This window comes from Hippocampus bargibanti, linkage group LG04 (assembly GCF_051943395.1).
Source record: "Hippocampus bargibanti isolate YZ-2025 linkage group LG04, ASM5194339v1, whole genome shotgun sequence".
Lineage (NCBI taxonomy): Eukaryota > Metazoa > Chordata > Actinopteri > Syngnathiformes > Syngnathidae > Hippocampus > Hippocampus bargibanti.
In genome coordinates, this window is record NC_142737.1 from 15,902,859 (window position 1) to 15,923,616 (window position 20,758).

The 20,758-nt window shown below is 39.8% G+C and overlaps 3 protein-coding genes across 4 annotated transcripts; 2 read left to right on the forward strand and 1 right to left on the reverse strand.

The window, feature by feature from the left end:
* Positions 1-1,976: 1,976 nt before the first annotated feature.
* On the forward strand, positions 1,977-8,731 carry aldh3b4 (aldehyde dehydrogenase 3 family, member B4). 2 transcript variants are annotated; one of them, XM_088994332.1, is made up of 10 exons: positions 1,977-2,044; positions 3,183-3,378; positions 3,476-3,586; positions 3,939-4,059; positions 4,129-4,214; positions 5,553-5,634; positions 5,721-6,110; positions 6,189-6,355; positions 8,189-8,288; positions 8,361-8,731. In XM_088994332.1, the coding sequence occupies exons 1-10, from the start codon at positions 1,992-1,994 to the stop codon at positions 8,558-8,560; spliced, it is 1,506 nt and encodes a 501-aa protein (XP_088850458.1). In that variant the 5' UTR covers positions 1,977-1,991; the 3' UTR covers positions 8,561-8,731. The 2 variants fall into 2 exon arrangements, with proteins under 2 accessions (XP_088850458.1, XP_088850457.1); XM_088994331.1 differs by lacking the exon at positions 1,977-2,044 and adding an exon at positions 2,533-3,102.
* Positions 8,732-8,875: 144 nt separating this feature from the next.
* mmab (metabolism of cobalamin associated B) lies at positions 8,876-10,375 on the reverse strand. Its single transcript, XM_088994336.1, has 9 exons — positions 10,244-10,375; positions 9,991-10,049; positions 9,818-9,911; positions 9,683-9,740; positions 9,543-9,615; positions 9,370-9,467; positions 9,225-9,289; positions 9,077-9,136; positions 8,876-8,991 (listed from the first exon to the last, which is right to left on the reverse strand). Exons 1-9 carry the CDS (start codon positions 10,345-10,347, stop codon positions 8,907-8,909), a joined length of 696 nt encoding a protein of 231 aa, XP_088850462.1. The 5' UTR covers positions 10,348-10,375; the 3' UTR covers positions 8,876-8,906.
* A 167-nt stretch (positions 10,376-10,542) lies between these two features.
* Positions 10,543-20,612, forward strand: mvk (mevalonate kinase). The gene is made up of 10 exons (XM_088994333.1): positions 10,543-10,841; positions 11,072-11,219; positions 11,589-11,733; positions 13,183-13,338; positions 15,583-15,686; positions 15,842-15,887; positions 16,045-16,135; positions 16,463-16,582; positions 18,710-18,863; positions 19,826-20,612. The coding sequence occupies exons 1-10, from the start codon at positions 10,746-10,748 to the stop codon at positions 19,975-19,977; spliced, it is 1,212 nt and encodes a 403-aa protein (XP_088850459.1). The 5' UTR covers positions 10,543-10,745; the 3' UTR covers positions 19,978-20,612.
* The last annotated feature ends 146 nt before the right edge of the window (positions 20,613-20,758 follow it).

The following is a 20,758-nucleotide window of genomic DNA, read 5'->3' on the forward strand; positions in this document are numbered from 1 at the left end:
TCACATTGACTGCATTTTTCTCCTTCGGCCGAGAAAAGTAGAACTTTGTTCATTACGTTTTAAATAACTCCGAGTGCCTCATCTCTCGCCATCTTCCCCTTGTTCTCGCCCTGACCTGTTGACCCTTTACAAGTGAAACCACTAATGTTGTATATTGGAAACAAGCCATAGAAGGAGGGGCTGGGCTTATTATCCGAAACCCAACTACTGTAATAACACTACAACACAATACTATTGGGCTGACATGATGCTCTCGATGGACTTTTTAAGCCATGTGATGAAGAACAATCTGTTCTCACCAGCCTCACAACATGATGTCATGGACTGGATCTCCAGCCCAATTTGGACTACTTGCGTGATGTTCCTTTGGGTGGTCCCATTGTGGTAGTGTTTCTGCACTTGGGTAGCTTTTCGGGCTAAGTGCCAACTTTCGGAGACTTACGAGGAATAGAAATGCACAAGATCTTAAAAGTAAGCATAAAGTCTCAACCAAATCTCTCTTTATGCAAAAAACTAACAAAACAAACGTTAATTACAGACATTATACAGGTCAACATGACTGTCTTACTGACCAGCAATTTGTGTGAAAACAACACAGTTTGGATTAAAAGGCAACCATTCTACTCAGACATGGAGTTGGTTCACAGACTTCATTCCTGTCCCTCAACATCATATTTAACCTAATATACTGTGGATATAAGTCGCCGTACAACTGTTCGGTTGCCAGGATTTTGTAATATTAAAAAATGAGATAAAAAAAGTAAACCTATTCCACCACGTTTGTCACCTGTGCAAGTCAAGTGAGGAAGGGACCCCCCACCCCTTTTATTTTTATTTTTTTTATCACAAATACTAGCATTTGAATGAGGCATGTAGACAAATAGATCTACTGGACTGTAGATATTCTGTCTTATTGTATTGTTGAACTCCGATTCCAAAATGGTATGTTCTCAAATACAGGTACATTGGCTTTAGGATACTACCCCCCGCCCCATGACGAAAAATGTACACTAAAAGTACAATGATTACCTTTATTGTGAGTGTTAATTTTAAACACACGCACAGACACACACAATGAAACGGTGGCTATTTTTTTTTCATGACAGTCTTTCTGACGCAATTACATTTCATGAAAATTGTTACAACTTTCTCATCTTTTTTAAATTATTGTTAACATATCTATCATATATTTTTAAAGTTTTAACATATTTGTGTTTCAGAACTTTATTCTTAATCAAATATCCAAAGTTTTCTGTGACTAGCTTGGAGACATGAAATTTGGCGGCGTCTATCTGTGACTTAATTGATACATTTCGAAAAGCCTTTCTTGCTGTTGAGGCCTACGCTACAAAATATTTATTAATAACTGATCGGTGTAATATTCGCAAGTCTGCTCATGGGATTTGCATTACCTGGGCCTAAATGTTTTAAACGTGTTTACAGAATTAAAAAGAGAAGTGCTGTTTGTTTTCACAGAAAGTAAAAGATAAGATCAGTCGGCAATAGAATAATTTAAATATAAGCCACTTCATTAAAGTGCAAATAAGCATACCCCCAAGCTATCATTCCCTCATTATGTGAGAGTCGAAATATCTGGTGTCTTTTGGGTAATTTGCACTATGGAATGTGTTGAAGAGCAGTTCTTGTGTAAAGTGTGTCATGTATGTAAATATTTTTTTTCCTGTCATGTTCAATCGATTATGCGCACTGGACTGTTATATAAAATATTTGCTCCAATTTCCCCCCTCCCCCTTTCTCAATTCAATTCTATGTTTCATTGCAAGCAGCTGCTGGTGAGACAGCAATATTGCATGCAAGCACAACTAAATCTATAAACGGAACGCCATTGCATTGGGAACAACGGCTCCAGTGAAACACGTTTGGAGCTTTTCGATAACCATTTCATGAATGCATACATCCTTTCTCAGTCCTGCGCACTGTGACACACTTAACGAGAAACCCATTGAGTTCAGAACAAGTTAAATTAAGCCATGAGCATCCCACAAAGCCCTTCTACTGCTAAGTGGTTCAAATCTTTACCAAGGTAAGTTTAAAGTTGGATTGGATTTTGGAATTGGATTTGCCGTTATTAGTCTCGCAGTGGAGAAATTTACATTTACAGTTTAATAACTTAATCGGTTTGGTGGTGGGTGAGTAAGATGCGTCATGCTAACTGCACACATTTTAAGTTTCAGAAATCATAAATCGGGACATTTTCGTACTCTCGATTTTGTGGTGCGTGTTAAAATAATATGAGCGTTACAAAAGTATAAATTAGCAGTAAATAAAACAAAAAAGCTTTCATTGTTTATACATTCAATTAGTATAAAGATGTACGTATTTTGTTTTTTACATTTTCTTTTCTTACACCTTACAAATGAATTGTGTCAACAGTTGCTTTATAAAGTGCGTATTATGGTCAAAATAAAGTGCACTAGAGAGTTTTGAAAGGCGCTTATAATGTGATTGAGGAAATAGCGACGTCATACGACTCCTGTTTGGCCAGATTGGTTGTTCGTTGGGGAACAAAGTTGCTCGGAGGACCGTGAATAATGTATTTTTTTTACGTTCGAAATCAACTGTATTATATCTGGAGGTGCTATTAATGATGTGAACGTTACTGTGCCAATGACCATTTTATATTTGAGTTAGTGTACGTGTGTGTATGCGTGCGCGTGTGTGTGTTACTTTCGGGTTGAGTGAACGCTGGCGCGTCTGGCTGCCGCTGCTCACTCGCAGAAAAACATCCTGTAACTGTGTCCTCGAGAGTTTTGAAAAGGCGCGTAGAAATGAGATGTATTATTATTATTATTATTATTATTATAAAATCAGAAGTCTCCCGACCAAACCGTGAGACTTAACATGTATGTAACTGTGGCTGATCTCCCCTTGATTCAGACCTTTAGTTGTGTGCATCACCTGACTAGCTGGAGGGCTTTATTGGGATTTTCACTAGAACCCCTGCTTGTAGGACTTTTACTTCACAAGTTCGCCAGTTAGAATGAGGAAGTCCAGCACAGGAGAGCTTACTCGAGTAGACATGAGTACAAAGACAAAGGCTTGCTCTGCATGTCAAAGGAATGGACGTTTAACATGTAGAAGGTAGGCGTGTGTCACTGTAGCCTAAAGGTAGTTAGTTGATTCTTATGAGCGCGATAATAACTGGCTGTTGGCTTTTAAAGAACCAGGTTGGGCGAACCATGTTTGAAGACGTACCCGCTGCAGTATGAGGATCATCTTAAAAGAGCCCGGGTGTCCTTCCAGGCCAGGCGCACCATCAAGGAGAACTTCAGGATGGCCCAGCTGGAGGCTATACTGCGAATGCTGGAGGAACATGAGTGTGACTTTGTGGATGCTCTTGGAAGAGATCTACACAAGGTGGAGGGGGGGGGGTATGATTTTGTGTTTGTTTGTTTAAAGGAAGTGAGAATTGATTTTGAATTCAATTTTTTTTAAACCCCCTGTCTTGAGCTAGCCACGATTTGAGACGGTTGTCTTGGAGTTGATTCCGGTTAAAAATGAAGCTCTTCATGCCATCAGCAACCTCAAGAAGTGGATGCAGCCACAGCAGGTGGAAAGAAATTTGGTGAGACTCTTTATGAAAACATTGAGATTACAAACACAACCTTTTGGCGGGGAACATTCCATCAGATTTCGACATTCTATGTCAAAGAAGATTAAAAGTTGAAGGCTTTAACTCTGTTTTTTTTCTCGGTTAGGCCACATGGAAACTGATTGCTCGTGGTCACTCGTCATCCAAATTCATCTACGCGTCTCTACTCAAGACCGTTTATGAAAATAATAGAATGATAGCCCCAATAGTTTGGTATTCATAAACATCACTTCTACCTCTCTATAGTTGCTCAATGAAGTTTTTATATATTGCCTCATAAATTCCACCTTTTATGACTAACTTTGATCATGTCTGTTTTGCTCAGTCCACCAGTCTGGATGAGTGTCTTGTGGTAAACGAGCCCCTGGGGGTTGTGTTGATCATGGGGACCTGGTGCAGTCCAGTTCAAATGTGCCTGGTGCCACTGGTGGGAGCCATTGCAGCAGGTACAACTACCCATGACACATTCAAGTGTAGCATATCTTACAAATATGCCTCATTTATTTGTTTTATAGGGAACTGTGCCATCATCGGTCCTTCTGTGTGCACGGCCCACACAGCAGCACTTCTCCAACGTCTCATCCCCTTATACTTGGACAACGTGAGTAGCAGCAGCAGTAGTAGTCGCATGAGTCTTTTTTTTCTCTTTTGTAATTGTGACTATTTTTTAATAGCTGCAAAATCACTTGTCATAGTTCTGCGTGGAAAGACATTTGGTTTTAGGAATCTTTTGAACAGATCATTGCAGAGACACCTATCGAGATTGATTGAGGGTTGTCAAAATCTGCCATTTCAAAGATAATGGTGCTAAATTTTGAATGTCAATGTCAGGGATGTATTTGTTTCACATGTTTATGCATTGGGCTGTGATTTGCTGTGTGTACCTGCACTGCACCATACTGAGATGTTTTATTTACGTACTTTGTTGTTGCGGTGTATAGCTACACCAGGAGAAAACACAACCATGTGAATGAGCACATTGTTCATTTATTTATCTGAGACAATGATTCATTACTTTTGACATTTGATCAATTTCCTGACATTTTTATGTGCATAAAATGCAGACTTATGAACAATCGAGTTCGAATAATGGTACATTATTGGAACATTTTTGCAAGGAAAGTACAGTAAAGTCTCGTTATATCGATATTCTCAGGAGTCTGAAAAAATATCGATATAACCGGGACTATCGATATATCCGATCCTGCGCGCATGTAATTTTCTCCTTGCGTTCATGGAAATAGTATCGTAATAAGCGGTGCTATCGATATAACCGATATCGATATAACGAGACTTTACTGTATGTCAAAACATGTTTGGACAAAGATGCTGTAAATTAGATTTTGTATTTGGATTGGATTTGCCTTTATTAGTCTCACAGTGGAGAAATTTACATTTCACAGCAGCAAAGTGATGAAAGGAATGAAAGTAGAAAAACAAAATGCATGAGCTGCTGGAAAGGCAGCCACTCTCCCGGCGCGAGATTTGCGCCTTTTTCCGGGCTTTGGCACGTAATTCAGTAATTACGTGCCAGCAGCTTCAGTAATGGCTTACTGAAGACACAAAGATATACAGTGTGTCTTCATACTACAGTTGGTATGAATTTATTTTCTGACCGTTCGAGCGTCTGTGTTTTATACTTCCCCGTTCAGTGCTTGACTTAAACGTACATTCCATACAAAATATAGCACTGACGCAACTTACGAACAAATTGACCTAACGAACGACCGCTCGGAACGTATCTCGTGAGCGACTGAACTTTGTTTTATCTTATGACCCCACCACCCCCACCCCACGCCTTTCAATTTTGCTGCTGGAGATCGCACAGTTTCCCCATTGTGGGAGTACTTTCTGATTCTGAAACATTTGGTTTTGGAATTAATCTGATTCAATGTACACAATGCCAATGTAATGATCTACAATCCTTGTTTTCCTCAAGGAATGCTTCCATGTAATTCTTGCAAGCACCAATGACTTGGTTGACATTGTGGAACTTAAATTTGATCATATCTTCTTTTCTGGTAAGACGTTAAGCGACCCAATACATCCCATCTTCAAATCATCATTGGCGTACAGGATTTAATCAATGTGTTATGTTAAAATTCAGGAACCAGAGAGGAAGGTATTCGGATTGCTCAAGCTGCAGCTCAATGTTTGACACCCATTACCATTGTTTTGGGTGGGAAGAACCCGTGTTACGTAGACCAACACTGTGATATTACCATCACAGCCCAACGCATCGCCTGGGCCCGCTTTCAAAATTCCGGGCAAAGCTTGGTGGCTCCTGACTACATCCTGTGCCATTCGGATGTCAAAACCCGTCTGGTTCAAGCACTTAAGTGCTGCCTGATGCGGTTTTATGGTTCCGATCCCAGAGAATCCAAAAGTTTTTGCCGCATGGTTAATCTGGACATCTTTAACCGCACAAAGGACTTGTTGTGGAGGTCTGGCAAGGTGGCCTTAGGTGGACAGGTGACAGAGGCAGAGAAATATATTGGTGAGTGCCAACACACACACAAAAAAAAATATTGTGTCAGTAATATTTGGCTGAGAAATGTGTTTATTCTGTCTGAAGCCCCGACAATTTTGACCGAAGTTGATGAGTCGGACTCCATCATGCAACAAGATATTTTTGGGCCGGTGCTTCCAGTTCTCTCTGTAAACAACGTGGATGAAACGATTGCCTTCATCAACAAACACGAGAAACCCCTCTGTGTGTATGTGTATTCCAAAGACAGCAAGGTATGAAGCAGAACTCGAGTAGACTTGTTAAGGTCAAAACTGTTGTATGAAAACTTTTGTATGTTGCCAACATCATAACCTTTACATATCTCTCATTTCTTTTTTATTTTATTGTTTTCAAGCACATGCACATGATTTTCGGTGGTCTCATGCAATATAATGGCCTCCCGTATGAAGTTACAGGGAGGCCACAGTTACTCATTTGGAACGCCACTGGCGTAACTTTGTAACTCCACTGCGCCAGCAAAGGCGCGAGTCTATTACGATTAGCGCATGTTGCTACTTCTGTTACAACAGCTCAGGAAACTAATTTAGTTAAACAGCAATTGAAAACTGTTTGTTTTCCTTCGGAGGTTTTAACATTCGTCGTCTGACATCTTGCCTTACCGATATTTAGACAAAATCACCTTGCATTTGTTTCGGTGCGTTCTAAAGCTTTTTCACGATCCGCCGGAAACTGTCGAAATGGTTAATTGAATGTACATGTATTCATTTACCCATAGTACATCGCATTATTTACATTGAGCATAGCTGATGGTTGCATATAGAGCGTGAGAACAGGAGTAAAAACTCTTTTATAAAAGACGTTAAACACAGTCAACAAACAAGCATATTCTCATTTTTTTAAGAAACAATTGAATAAGTCTGCGGAGTGTAGTGACAATTCGTTGCAGCAAACTACTGTTCATGATTCATATTTAGTGGATAATGGGAATGATTTCAGAGCTGTTGCAGCACATTGGAAATTTTAAAAGAAAATAAATGCAAGTCGACACTAGTAATAAATACACTGTGCTAAGTCTGTTCTCTTTGTCTTCTCTGTACTACCGTACAATATCAAAATAGCATTAGGATTGATTGTGTAGTAACTAAAGAAAATTGAAAATATTAGTTTATTTTATGTATGAATAAATTATTTGACTTGAATAAAAAATGTTGTTGATATATTAGAAAAATAAATTTTACTCAATGTTTTTTTTTCATTTGCAATTTAGAATTATGCTCCAATGGATGTATTTTTGATTATTTCTAACAGTTTTGGATAATCTCGTTAAATCGGGCCATGAATTTTAGAATTTAGCCTCCTTTTCACACATAAGGGGGCAAACTGGCCCCCCTTTTTTAATTTCCCAGATGCATCCCTGAAGTTATGCATGGCTATGTTCCATCCTCTACAATGTGTTGTTAAAAAAATTACATAGACACATACAGTATGATTCCTGAATGCACTGTTTTCAATGTTAGCTGTACCTCTTTTTCAGTCAAGTAAACCCTGATCAGATGTGTGGAAATGATTTTTAAAAAATGTCAAAATTTACATTGCAACAATTTTTTTTAATAAATACTTCTTCTTTCTTTCATAAATGACGACATTCACGTTGCAACTTCTCAAAGTAAATCCCATTAAATGCAAGAGAGGAAAAAAGGAAGGATGACAGATTGTGTTTCTTGCTTGCTGATTTCTTCTCTTGCTTTGCTATATTAGAACCACTAAATTAAAACGTGCACAGATGACAAATACCATGAATGTGACTCCGTAAAAGATTACAGTATTTTAAAATAGCATTATTTTAATGTTTTGAATTTTTGGCTGAAGTTATTTTTGACAGTTAAAAAAAAAGAATATCCCTTAAAAGTAATCGTGTGCACAAACTGACCTGCGTCATTTTATTGCTAAACTGCCATTTTACGTTTTTGTGGTGCTTGAGGCAAGATGCTGAATTCACTTGCATGTGCAGGTTTAGTGACATTCAAGTTGCGGTTACCCTTTTTACATTGTGAACTGGCCATACGGTTCATCATCCTTTGCATGTATTGTTTGTGACAATGCAGGTGATTTCAAGAGTCATGAGTGAAACATCAAGTGGAAGCTTTTGTTCCAACGACAGCACACTCCAGTCTCTCATCGTGACGCTGCCTTTCGGTGGAGTTGGTAAGTTTGAGAATAATTAGGCAATATTCATCATAATATATCAAATGTGACTCATTTGTTTTTGGTGGACAGGTGCCAGTGGAATTGGTTCCTACCATGGACACTACAGCTTTGATACATTCTCTCATAGGAAGTCATGTCTGCTAAGAAGTACGCGCTTGGAATGTGTCACTTCCCTGCGTAACCCACCTTACGATGACCGCAATTTATCGCTCATAACGTGGGGCAGTAAGCTCTCGTGGAAAAGCCAGGGCTGGTGTCAAATCTTGTGAATTGTGCAGAGTTTTCACACTGGAACCTAATTTCTATTCAGAATCCAATGTGCTGTGCCAATATCATAAAATGACCAAAATCCAATGAGAAAGCAGGGTAAAATGATTGAGGAGACATTGCCATAGCTGTCAACGATTGCCATGAGTGATGACTTGCAGAATGGTACATTTCAAAATTTAAATGATGCAACTGGATGTTAGTTTTGCCAAGTTGTGCATGCTCACTGAAAGCTTTCTTATAAAGATGCACCCAAATAGATGTCTTGATCTCATCTATAATTAATATAAAATATGCACATGACTGTACAACCCAAATGTGTAGGAAGTGTTTTATTATAATCATGTATTATTCAGGTCTTTTGTAGATTATCTCCTTGTTGTTTTCTTTTAGGGTGGCATATCTGGCCACGGTGAAAAGGTAGTCACTCAATCTGGAAAATATTGAAGAATTAATTAGATTTGTTTCAAGATAGCATAATGATAATACCATTTTCTTGTCAACGAGAGCGCACTTACCTGTTTAAAAACCTGGCAATATCTGGATCCGCCTCCCCAGCACGCACAATTGGAGCGACGCTATAATAGGAACACAGATGTTGTAAAACACCACTAGAATTAGAATGGATGACTCTTGTTCACGAAAGAGGGGTGTGCACAAACTGACCTGCGTTCAGCTCTGCGACAGACTGCACGAGCTATATGTAAAGCTGCACTGCTCTTTCCTCCAGACTGTATTGCATGTGTCCAAAAAAATAAAATAAAATCAACAGTTGCATGCAGACAGTAATTAAATGAATACTCTGACTTACAGGTAAAATGAAGTTAGTGAGAGGAGGGAGTTCTTCTGTGAATGTATCAATCCAGCCTTCCAAATCTGTTATTGGCGTTCCAGAAAATTTTGTCCGCGCTTAACAAACAAAACATATTTAGAACAGAATACATTTACTGATGTGAAACATAAGCTGCAAACACATGTACATACTTAGATGACTTTCTCTTGCTGATGACTGAGGAGTGGCTATATTGGCGCCGACATCTTGCAAAACGCACTGTATCTGAGTGATAAAATTTGCCCTAGGTCACTAATGCGTCATCAAAGAAGTAGTGCCAGATAAATCTCACCTTATCTAGCTGATAAGTGAATATATGGCCTTTCTCCTGGCAAAATTCTCTGGCCAATCTAAAATATTTTATACAATTTGACTAATGAGGAAAAACATCAGTGTGTTCACTGGTCCGTGTGTAAACATTTCTTACCCTATTGCTGAAGACAATTCATCTGTGTTTCCTAAAGCTTCAAAAATACGATCTTCCTTTGGTCTTCTTTCTCCAGTAAATGTGCTTGAAAAACCTTGAAGGTGAAAAAAGCAAGTCCGTGTGTACATCAATGGAGCATCTTCATTCATTCTTAATTTGCCATCAAAAATAACCTTTGTCGCCCGTTTTGGTATAGATTTTGGGAGCTCTGTTCTCTCGATCGGTGGCGTAACTGTGAAAGTGAAAGATTGATCTCGGCGTGAAAATGCTGAAAACGTCGTAATTAACACATCAGGTACTTAAACGTGCTTTTCGATACATCAACTACAGACGTCGGTCGCTGGCTTTTGCACAGCGACCATCACCTCCATATTTTATGAACGCAAATATTACGTCAACAGCATATCACAATTTAAATTCTGCAACCTTCTCCATAAGAACGACGATACACTTCTCTGTCGCCCGCTAATATTCCTTACGCTGTTTAAAACATAGCACAAAATCGAAGTTTTGCCAACAAACGTAGCCATGTTTATGACAGTGTCCTCAAATGTTCCATCGCAGCATCCGTAGATTATCAATGCATATAATTTCGTCGCACGATTGGATAACGCAAGGTATGGTTGGAGAAAACGCAGATTGTGATTGGTTAAAATTTTTGACAGCCGAAGAAGAGATGTACGCTGATTGGTTAATGTTGGCCGAAGCCGTACTAGGCTGTCTTCCGTCATGTCAGCTGAGTGTAAACTCGAGTGACTGTGCTGCGAGTTTATTTGCCACTGGGATTTTTCTCACGTTCCAGTATTTTAAATAAGCAATGCAATCTCAGTTGAGACCTAATGAATGCATTGGAATTACCTGCCTGTTTTGTCTTCAAGGAAATTAGCGTTACCTGCATGTGACACATAGCAATTTCTTTGCACAGCTGATGTCTTGTGAAAAGATGCTACCAGTTAAGGAATGCGTCGTATCTGCTCCGGGAAAGGCAATTCTTCACGGAGAACACGCTGTTGTGTACGGAAAGGTAATTTGTTCACGAACCAAAGTCCCAAAACGTCCTATTAGGTTTGATGCAGAATGTTACAGCCACTCAAAGCTTCATGAACTTTTTAGCAGTGTTTTTACGTTTCATTAGTAAAATGGACTTTTTAATGTAAGGCGTAGGCATTTATTGCATCGTTTCAAACATTACTGATTCAGGAAGAGACATGCTTTCTTTCGTATACATGAACAATTTATGTTGATTCATTACAGGTCGCACTTGCTGTGAGTTTGAATCTGAGAACATACTTGAAGATGAAAGCCACTAACAATGGAAAAGTGTGCATTAACCTCCCAAATATTGACACCTTCCTCTGCTGGGATGTGTCTGAAGTGAAGCATCTTGTACAATGTTCACGTGGTAAGCAATTCTACCAAGTGCAAGATTAAATATCTCTCTTCGACATTATTTTAATTTTGCATTACGTTGAAATGAATTATTGAGACAAAGGCATTAAGAAGAATGCAAAGAAGCTAAAGAGCATCTGCCTACAAGTGCGCTATTAAAATTCCCCGTTAAAGGAGACATCCAGTAATTACCATTCCTTAAAGAATACGCTAGAATGAACTAAGTGTCCAACCTGTCATTGTCCACTCCGTAGGCAGGATCACATCTTTTGACGTTTTTCTCTACAATATAGAAACAATTATTTCACATTTTGGGCTAAACAAAATGTTGTCTTACCATTGATGTCAGGCCTCTGTGTTTTGTTATCATTGCATTTAATAGGCAAGCAGGAAGATTTAAAACGTCTCGATCAGGAACTTGTGAAGAGACTACGTGAATTTGTTGGTGGAGCAAATGAAAACTTTGATACAAGCAACATGGCCACCTTGGCGTTCCTCTACATGTACCTCTCCTTGTTTGGATCAGGGTACGATGCATTTGTTTTCATCAGTCATTTTTGTATGCCTCAAATAACTCTGTCAGACTGCAACAGGGCCAATAATCAACGCACCATTCATACTGGAAACAACAGTGCCACTAGATCCTTCAAGATGCCTTAATTTTGTATTCATTTTATTTTACTCTGAACCCACCAAAAAACAGATTACTGCAGCAATTCAGTAATTTTACACGGAGAGACGACATCCTGAAGTCAGTCAGTTAGATGCATGATGACCTCTGGTGTGATGTGTGTGGAACGTTGTGTGTTGAATGTTGATTTTAAAACTTCACTCCCTTGGCCTGCCATTCCTGGAATCATGATTGACACAGGCACTGTCTGACTGCAGACTTTATCGCAAGTCTGATTCTTAATTATTGGCAGGCCTCTCCGATCCTCTGATTTCTTGTCCTAGTTATTTAATAGAAATAGTGAATCGGAAAATAGGTGGGGAATCTTTTCTTTTACAAGCTGTGTAAAACAACTAGCGAGAGAGCTGAAATTAGTTCTTGTGTTTGCTGCTACTCAGAGTTGTAAACAATGATCACACCACTAGAGGGCTCCCAGATAACAAGTGCATTGTTTCATTGAGGATGCTTTGTCCTTTGACATGCACTTTTATAGCACTTTTAAAATGTCAGTCTGCCACTACAAAAATGTGACCAAATATAGACTCTGTATCGATGAAAAGGTTTCTTCAGCCGTCATCTGTACTTTTTTGAAGGTGTCGGACGTTTCGCCTCCTATCCAAGATGCTTCTTCAGCGAACTAAAGTCTTACTGGTAGTATCGGCCCTATATATATTGGTGGGGCTGCAGGAAGTGGTCCTCTGCTCCCCCCAACCTGAGAGTAGGGACCTATCATAGCAGTGTCCGGCGCCGCCATGTCTGGACATTAGGGATATATATATAGAGCCGATACTACCAGTAAGACTTTAGTTCGCTGAAGAAGCTTCTTGGATAAGAAGCGAAACGTCCGACACCTTCAAAGAAGTACAGATGACGGCTGAAGAAACCTTTTCATCAATGGACCACTCCTGTACAACTGAGAGTTTACACAGACGTATAGACCCTGTAGCAAGATAATCCGAGAGGATAGAGATAGAGATGTTCCATTTGGTTTCAGGTCATCAGTATATTTAATTGCTTTTGACACAAAGCTGGTATGTTTGCCAAAAGTGATGGATCCCAAAAGAATGAGCTTTAATAAAAGTCTGGCTTCAAGCCAGCAGACCATCAATAAACCAGTGTTTATTTTCTTTTGGAGACAGAGGTTTTACAATTTCAATTCAAACAATTTCCATTCCATGAATGCATGGCTGTCAAGCAGAATAAGTCAAATTACTGTTCCCATTGTGTGTTACATGTGAACAAATGTCATTGGAGAAGCAATTGTTTTTCTTAACACAAGCAACTTTCTTTTTTCCCCCGCATATAGCAAGCTGCCCAGCTTGACAATATCCGTGTGGTCGGAGCTGCCGACCGGAGCAGGACTGGGTTCGAGTGCAGCCTACTCGGTGTGTTTAGCGGCAGCTTTACTTTGTGCAAGTGGAGCCATTCCCGCACCTCTCAAAGAGGGGGAACACACTGCCAGGTAATGGCATTCTATGTGACTAAATGCATGTTTTTTTTTAAATTATCCACTGCCAGACGATATGCAAATATGTGTCCACTCCAGTGCTAAGGTTTTTGTCATTTTCACTCAAAGTGCAGGACCCACAGAATACAGACACTCGCCGACTTACAAACATTCGTGTGACAAACGAAGGTACATACATACATTTTTGCGGGTATGTTGAAAATGTTCGGACAGACATGCTGCAAATTAGATTTTGTATTGCGCACCTTTTTCCACGGGGTGTCACGCAGATGTACACACACAGACACATTGGAGGTTTCAAGGGACGGATGTTTATGCGACGGACACCAAGGCTGACCAATCAGCGCAGGCTATGCTGAAGTGTTGCCAATGAGTTCAGGCTCCGATCCGCCGAACCCGCTTACGATTGGCTGCGTAGAGTAGGTGGGCGGAGAGGAAGTCCCTCTTCCCAGTTGACGCTCCGAGGAGGAGGTTCCGAGCTCGATTACGATTGGCTGTCTAGAGTATGTGGGAGGGGCGATTCATAACAAAATGTCATTTTATGAATGGTTTACGTGGTCGTACTACAGTAGGTGTGAATTTATTTTACTCCGAGGAGGAGGCGATGCATAACAAATAGTAATGGCTGTTAGCACATAATTCTGTAATTACGTGTCAGCAGCTTCAGTAATGGCTTTCTGAAGACCCAAGGATTTTTGTCGTCGTACTACAGTAGGTGTGAATTTATTTAACAACTGTTAGAGCGTCTGTGTTTTATACTTCCACGTTCAGTGTTTGACTTAAAGGACAACCAAAATCACTTTTTTGTTTCCTAACTGACATGAGAAAAACGTTTTATAGCATCTAAAATACCCAAAACACGATATTTTGAGTCAAATGCAAAACACTAATAAAAATGACTTAAAGTGTCCACAATCTGCAAAAAATTGAGCTGCGATTTGGGCATTTTCAGAAAGTCCCGCCCCCAGTTTGTGACGTCACGCTAAGACGTCTTGCTCCTCAAGAATCTGAACAATGGCTTCAGATTCTGAGAATATGCTTTCTTGTTACGCATCCAGTTATGAATATGATTCAAATAGCTCTGAAGAGGAAAGCATACATGTTTGCAATCGATGAAAGAAGGTCTTCCGGGTCATTTTGAGGGATGAAGACTGATGTGTAGCGTCACAGAAAATGCAGAAGATGGCGCCAGATCTCTGTCGGAAATGTGTTTATTTTTCAGCTTGGAATTTATGTCAACGAATCTCAGAGTTGTCTCGGTGTAACATACAACGATTCACCATTGCGTTATTTCTGCGTTTTTTTTTCTAATTTCGCCATCAAAACGGATCAACATGAAGTTTTCAGACCAAACAAAGTACCGCAAAATGCATTGGGGTGATGCAAGGTATGTCTTTTCTCGGTCAGGGGCGTTCCTTCAGTGACGTAGGGTGAGGACTCGTTACCAACTCAAAAACAAGACTTCCGGAATTCTCAGCGCCAGGCTTAAAACGTAAAATATAGCTATATGCCGTGGAATCTTTGTAAAATACGCTCAGTAGAAGTCATTTGAAGCCATTTTACGAATTATGGACACAACTTGTCCGGAGACGTCGGTTGTCCTTGTAAATATGGGTTGTTGCAATATATCTAAATGCATTTCTTGATTCTGCACTATGTACAGTCTTATTTATAGAACGGTTTTTGCACATCTACATTTGCACAGTATACAGTTGACATTTTTATTTTGTTATGCTTAGAATATCTTGTTTTCTATCCTTTCACTTCCATCCCTCTTCAATTGCTGCTGTGGACTGCAAATTTCCCCATTGCGGGACGAATAAAGGTATTCTGATTCTGATTCTGATTCTGATTCTGAAACATACAGTCCATACAAAATATAGCACAGAAGCAACTTTCGAACAAATTCACATTACGAACGACCGCTCGGAACCTATCTTGTTCGTAAGGTGTGGAGCGTCTGTGTTGAGTTTTAGCACTACATAAGCATTCAATGCAGCGTAAGAAACCTTAGACTGTCTTCTTTCATCAGAAATAAAGTTTACTTCAGGCCTTCTTACTTGTTTGTAGAGTTATCTGCATTGAAAGTGGGGGCGGCTTTACAAAAGTTGGGGAAAAACATAATGCGACTATGACAGTATCTTCTCAGTGTTGGTCACCAACCAATCATTTCTTCAGAAATCCCAGTGGTATGGTCAAGCAGAAGACCACAATCAATAATGAGAATCATCTTTGCAGATGGTGTCAGGAGGACCTGGAGTTGATCAACAGCTGGGCCTTCCAAGGTGAAATGATCATCCATGGTAATCCTTCTGGAATAGACAACGCTGTTGGGACATTGGGTAAGGCCCGACACATGGCGTCGCACTGATTTGTGTGACACCTTTGTGGCTCCGTGGACACTCTTTTAATGGAGTCACTGGAATATTATGTGCGGCAACAATGTTCATTATCATCAGATGATTATCTCTTTAATGACTGATTTGTTTCTGTGCAGGAGGCATGCTGATGTTCTCGGCCGGGAGGATAATACCACTGAGCAGGTAGGGGGACTGATTAAAACTCCACGGAGTGGATTCATCAAATCGCAGCACATATTTTTCTCCCCAAAATGAATATCGATGGGTATAAATTGTCGTCTCAGCAGGGCACGTGAACACATTTAGCTCTGCCTTCTTTTTGTGTGTATTCGACTTTTAGGATGCCGTTATTAAGAATTCTCCTCACTAACACTAAAGTGCCACGGAGCACCAAGGTACTTGTTGCCAGGGTGAAGGACAAAATTAACAAGGTACTAAATGTTTCCCCTCCCCACCTGTGTTACCTGCTGATGTTTTAATTAATATCGGAGTCATTTCCTTTGTATGGCACACACTCCAGAGCCTAATGTTGAGTGCTGCCATAAAAGATTGAAATTAAACTCTTAGCTAGTCTCCCTGTGTGCTGTTGCCTTGGTGACAACAGCAGGTGTTCACACTTTAGCCTGTGTTGTGATCAGACAAGTGCAATTTATCTAATTTTGAAAGTTATAAGCAGTCCTAACTTCTTAGAAAACAAATTTGAGTTAATTTCAGTCAATGTTAATAACCTTTTAATACCCCCCTTTCCCAAATCTCAGTTTCCCACAATTTTGACTCCTGTGCTGGACTCGGTGCATGCTATTTCCTGCACCTGTGAGGGAGTCCTCCTTGAGATGACCCATGAGCCCATCACAGCAGAGTCCTACAATGTTTTAGAGGTATGCTCTTCAACATTGAATTTGTTAGGATTTGGAATTGTGCGTTCTCCAACAAGAAATAAGGTAGATGGAGTTAATCGAGGGTCAAACTATAAAATGTGATTACATTTGTTTGGTAATAGTGCAGATAGGTGGCATGCATATAGTTACAGTATTTTCCGGTGTATAAGGCGGACCAGAGTTTAAAGGACAACCGACGTCTCCGGACAAGTTGTCTAGAATTTGTAAAATAGCTTCAAATGACTTCTACTGAGCGTATTTTACAAAGATTCCACCGCATATAGCTATATTTTACGTTTTAAGACTCGCACTGAATATTCAGGAAGTCTTGTTTTTGAGTTGGTGACGATTCCGTATGTGACGTCACTAAAGGACCGCCCCCTGACCGCAAAAAAGGCGTATTGTAGCGTCCTTCCATCACATCAATGTATTTTGCTGTACTGTTTGGTTTGAAAAACATTCCCCCCCGCCCGTTTGCCTCAAAATGACATGGAATAAATTCTTTAATCGATTGCAAACATGTATACTTTCCTCTTCAGAACTATTTGAATCATATTCATAACTGCATGTGTAACAAGAAAGCATATTCTCCGAATCTGAAGCCATTGTTTTTATTCTCTAGCAATGCAAGACGTCTTGGCGTGATGTCACGAACTGGGGGCGGGACTTTCTGAAAATGCCCAATTCGCAGCTCAATTTTTTTGCAGATTTTTGATACTTTATGTCATTTTTATTGGTGTTTTGCATCATACTGCATGTTTTGGGTATTTTAGATGCTATAAAACGTTTTTCTGATGTCAGTTAAAAAAAACAAAAAGTGACGTCGGTTGTCCTTTAAGGCACACCCCCAATGAATGGTGTATTTTCATTTTTTTTCCATATATAAGGCGCACGTGAGTATGGTGATACCTTGGCTCACGAACTTAATTGTTTCCCAGACAGAGTGTGTTAGGCGAAAAGTGTGTATCCCAAAAAAATTTCCCATAGGAAACCATTAAAATGAGAATAATCCGTTCCCAGGTCCCCATAAAACATAATTTTCTACTTTCTAATTTTCTAGGCCTTAAAACTACACAAAATATACCTTATTTTATGTATAATAAATGTGCTATGGTATTACAATTAAAGAAATAAACTGTACTGTATAATGAAGTCATTTTATTTACCTTTGTGATGGTCGTTGATGGCTTGATGGAATGGAGTGACCGGTTTCATCAGCATTAAACACTTGATGAGGAACGTAACCTTCTTTCACCATCTTGAGGAATGATCCTTGTAGGTGCTTTCTCTGTGATAATTGTATCAAGTTCCTCATAAATTGTGTTCTGTTTAGCTGGGTTGATAGCTTTTTGCATCAAGTTTACAGATGGCTTGTGCGGGTTGTTTGTGGAGCCTGATTGATGGCATATTTTAACCTTGCAGTCTACACTCTGCCTTTGAACTATAAATTTGAAACTCTCTCACTGTCGTCTGCCTGTCTCCTTAATGTTTAAACCACCCCACCTCACTGCTGCATTCTTGACCAATCACGTGGCTTTAACAAAAACAGGGGCGGGGAATAGAGGACAAAAACAGTCGACTGCCATTTTGTTGTTAGAAGAACGTGCTCGTTCGCGAACGACACATCACTCTTTGAGGTAGCTCCGTTTATGAAGAAAGTTCGTATGCCAAGGTAAAATTTTCATTAATGTAACGTTCGTAAACCGCAAAGTTTGTAAGCCAAGGGGTTGGTAAACTGAGGTATCACTGTATAAGGCGCACCTTCAATGAATGACTAATATAATCTATAAATATATTAAAGTTTTCCATATATAAAGCACACCACATTATAAGGCACTATAAGGATTACTTATTCTACGGGAGGAATGAAGTTGGTAGCTGATGATAGAAGTTTCAAGACCTGTTGTGGCTCAATATTACTTCACATATAAGGCGCACCGGCGTATAAGGCACAGCGTCATCCTTTGAAGAAAATGAGGTCTTTTGGTCGCACCTTATACACCGGAAAATACGTTGCTTTGAGGTAACAATATGTGAAAAAAATTCACAATATTCAAATTTAATGTATAATTTCTGTACCTGAGGATGTTAGAATCAGCTTTGCTTTTTTTGTCATTGTACATCTAGGAGCTCATTGATATAAACCAACATCTTTTGAATGTAATGGGAGTGGGACATCCTGCCTTGGATACCCTCTGTCGGGTCACGCTTGCCAGGGGTCTCCACAGCAAGCTGACAGGCGCAGGGGGAGGAGGCTGTGGCATCACTCTCCTGAGACCTGGTAGGTTATTCGTTGATCTCCAGTAGGATGTACAGTTTTCTCCCGCAATAGGCGCTGCGATAGTGCATTTTTTTTTTTAAGCAATTTATTTTTTTTAATATGGAGGTTGACATTTACTATCGTCTTCTCGTGTGTGGCAAAGGTAGAGAGAGAGACTGTTTCTGATGCACTTTTTAGCCATTTATTTGACGTGAGAAGACACAAACTTACACAATTAAGTCTGCCTCCGATACAGATCACGCTTAGATGTGCAAACTTTGCGAGGTTGCATGCAACCTCGCAAAGCCCTGTCTCACATATGCCTGACTCACAGTTATCACGATACATACGGAAAGTTTTGGACTTTACATTATTGAAATACAATTACAGTTTCTGTAAAAATTGTGTTTTCTAAGTTTAACTCGTTCACTGCCATTCCTGAATTTATTGAATTGAAAATATGACGCCATTGGAGCACCATTCCCGAATTTGTTCGGGTTTTAGTTTTTCTTGCGGGGTTGCCGATAAAACGCTGGTTAGACCTCTGGCAATGTTTTTCCTTCCACGAGGAGGCAGCATTTGCCTTTTGTACGGCAGCCCCCATTTCAAGCTCAGATAACCCCAGACCCATAAAATTTATGAATTAACTCTTTTTCTGATGAAAGAAGAGAGTCTAAGGTTTCTTACGCCACATTGAATGTTTATGTAGTCCTAAAACTCAATATTATTTGGGTCCTGGAATTTGAGTGAAAATGACAAAAAACCCACACTGAAGTGGACACATTTTTGCACGTCTGGCAGTGAATGAGTTAAGTGGGTTAAGAGGGGGGGATGATAAAAAAGATATATATTCAGTATCTCTTATTTCCAGATTTTCACCTGTTGCAGGTGACCTGGAATTACTCCCAAGATAAACTGGGATTGACTATTTTGTTGTCTCCTTTCTCAAGTGTTTACATTCATGACTTGCCTTTTATTTGTAGATACAGACTCCAGTGTAGTCGAGACGGCGATACATGAATTGAAAGACTGCGACTTTGACTGCTGGGAAACAAGTATTGGCGGGCCTGGTGTCCAAGTGCATTCCTCCCTTTCTGTAAAGGAAGATATTTTAAGAATCTTAAACCATTACTAAGACATAGGCAAGGATGTGGATATTTTAGACATGCAACAAGACTTGCGGTTTGCTCAGCCGCTCCAGTGAAGCAAAGGACAATGCCAAATTGAGCAAAGATGGGCTCATACTGTATGTAATCATGAATCTTATCAAACTGGTAATTTTATGTAGTCCCTCTTGACCGCTAGATGGCGATACAGTTCCATACATTTTCCTTTCTGGAGAGTCCCTAACAACTAAAAAAATAATAATAATAATACATTTTATTTCCAAACTCCTTTCAAATGCTCAAGGAAACTTTACAGTCACATTTATTTACTTTCGTGCAGCATTGCACTCTTTTGATTGTATGCTACCAAAATGATCATGAAAGTGACCAAGTAGCATTGTGCATTTTAGGCTCAGTTACAGCAAAACAGTTTGTAAGCTTTGCATCTCCTTTGTCACCCTCAAAATCGTCAAACATTATGCTGCAAAGGCTGCACACCCAGAAGATGGATTTGTTTGGAGTACTACTGATTTGGAAAAAGGTCATACTGGGATTTATAATTTTTGGAATATCCATGGCCTCCCCCCACCTTTAAATGTCATGAAGATTAAGTGCTGCGGTGTATTTGAATAAATGACTTTTGTCACCCTCCTTTTCTTTTTGCCCGGCGCCCCGTCTGACCCCTTGGATTGTGTCATTTTTATGTTCAGCAAACATCACTGTCGCCAATCTTCCACAACCCTGCTTGGCAAACAGTGCACAGTTGCCCCCCTGAGCCCCTGCTGGAATTTAATTCCCACTGCACTGTTC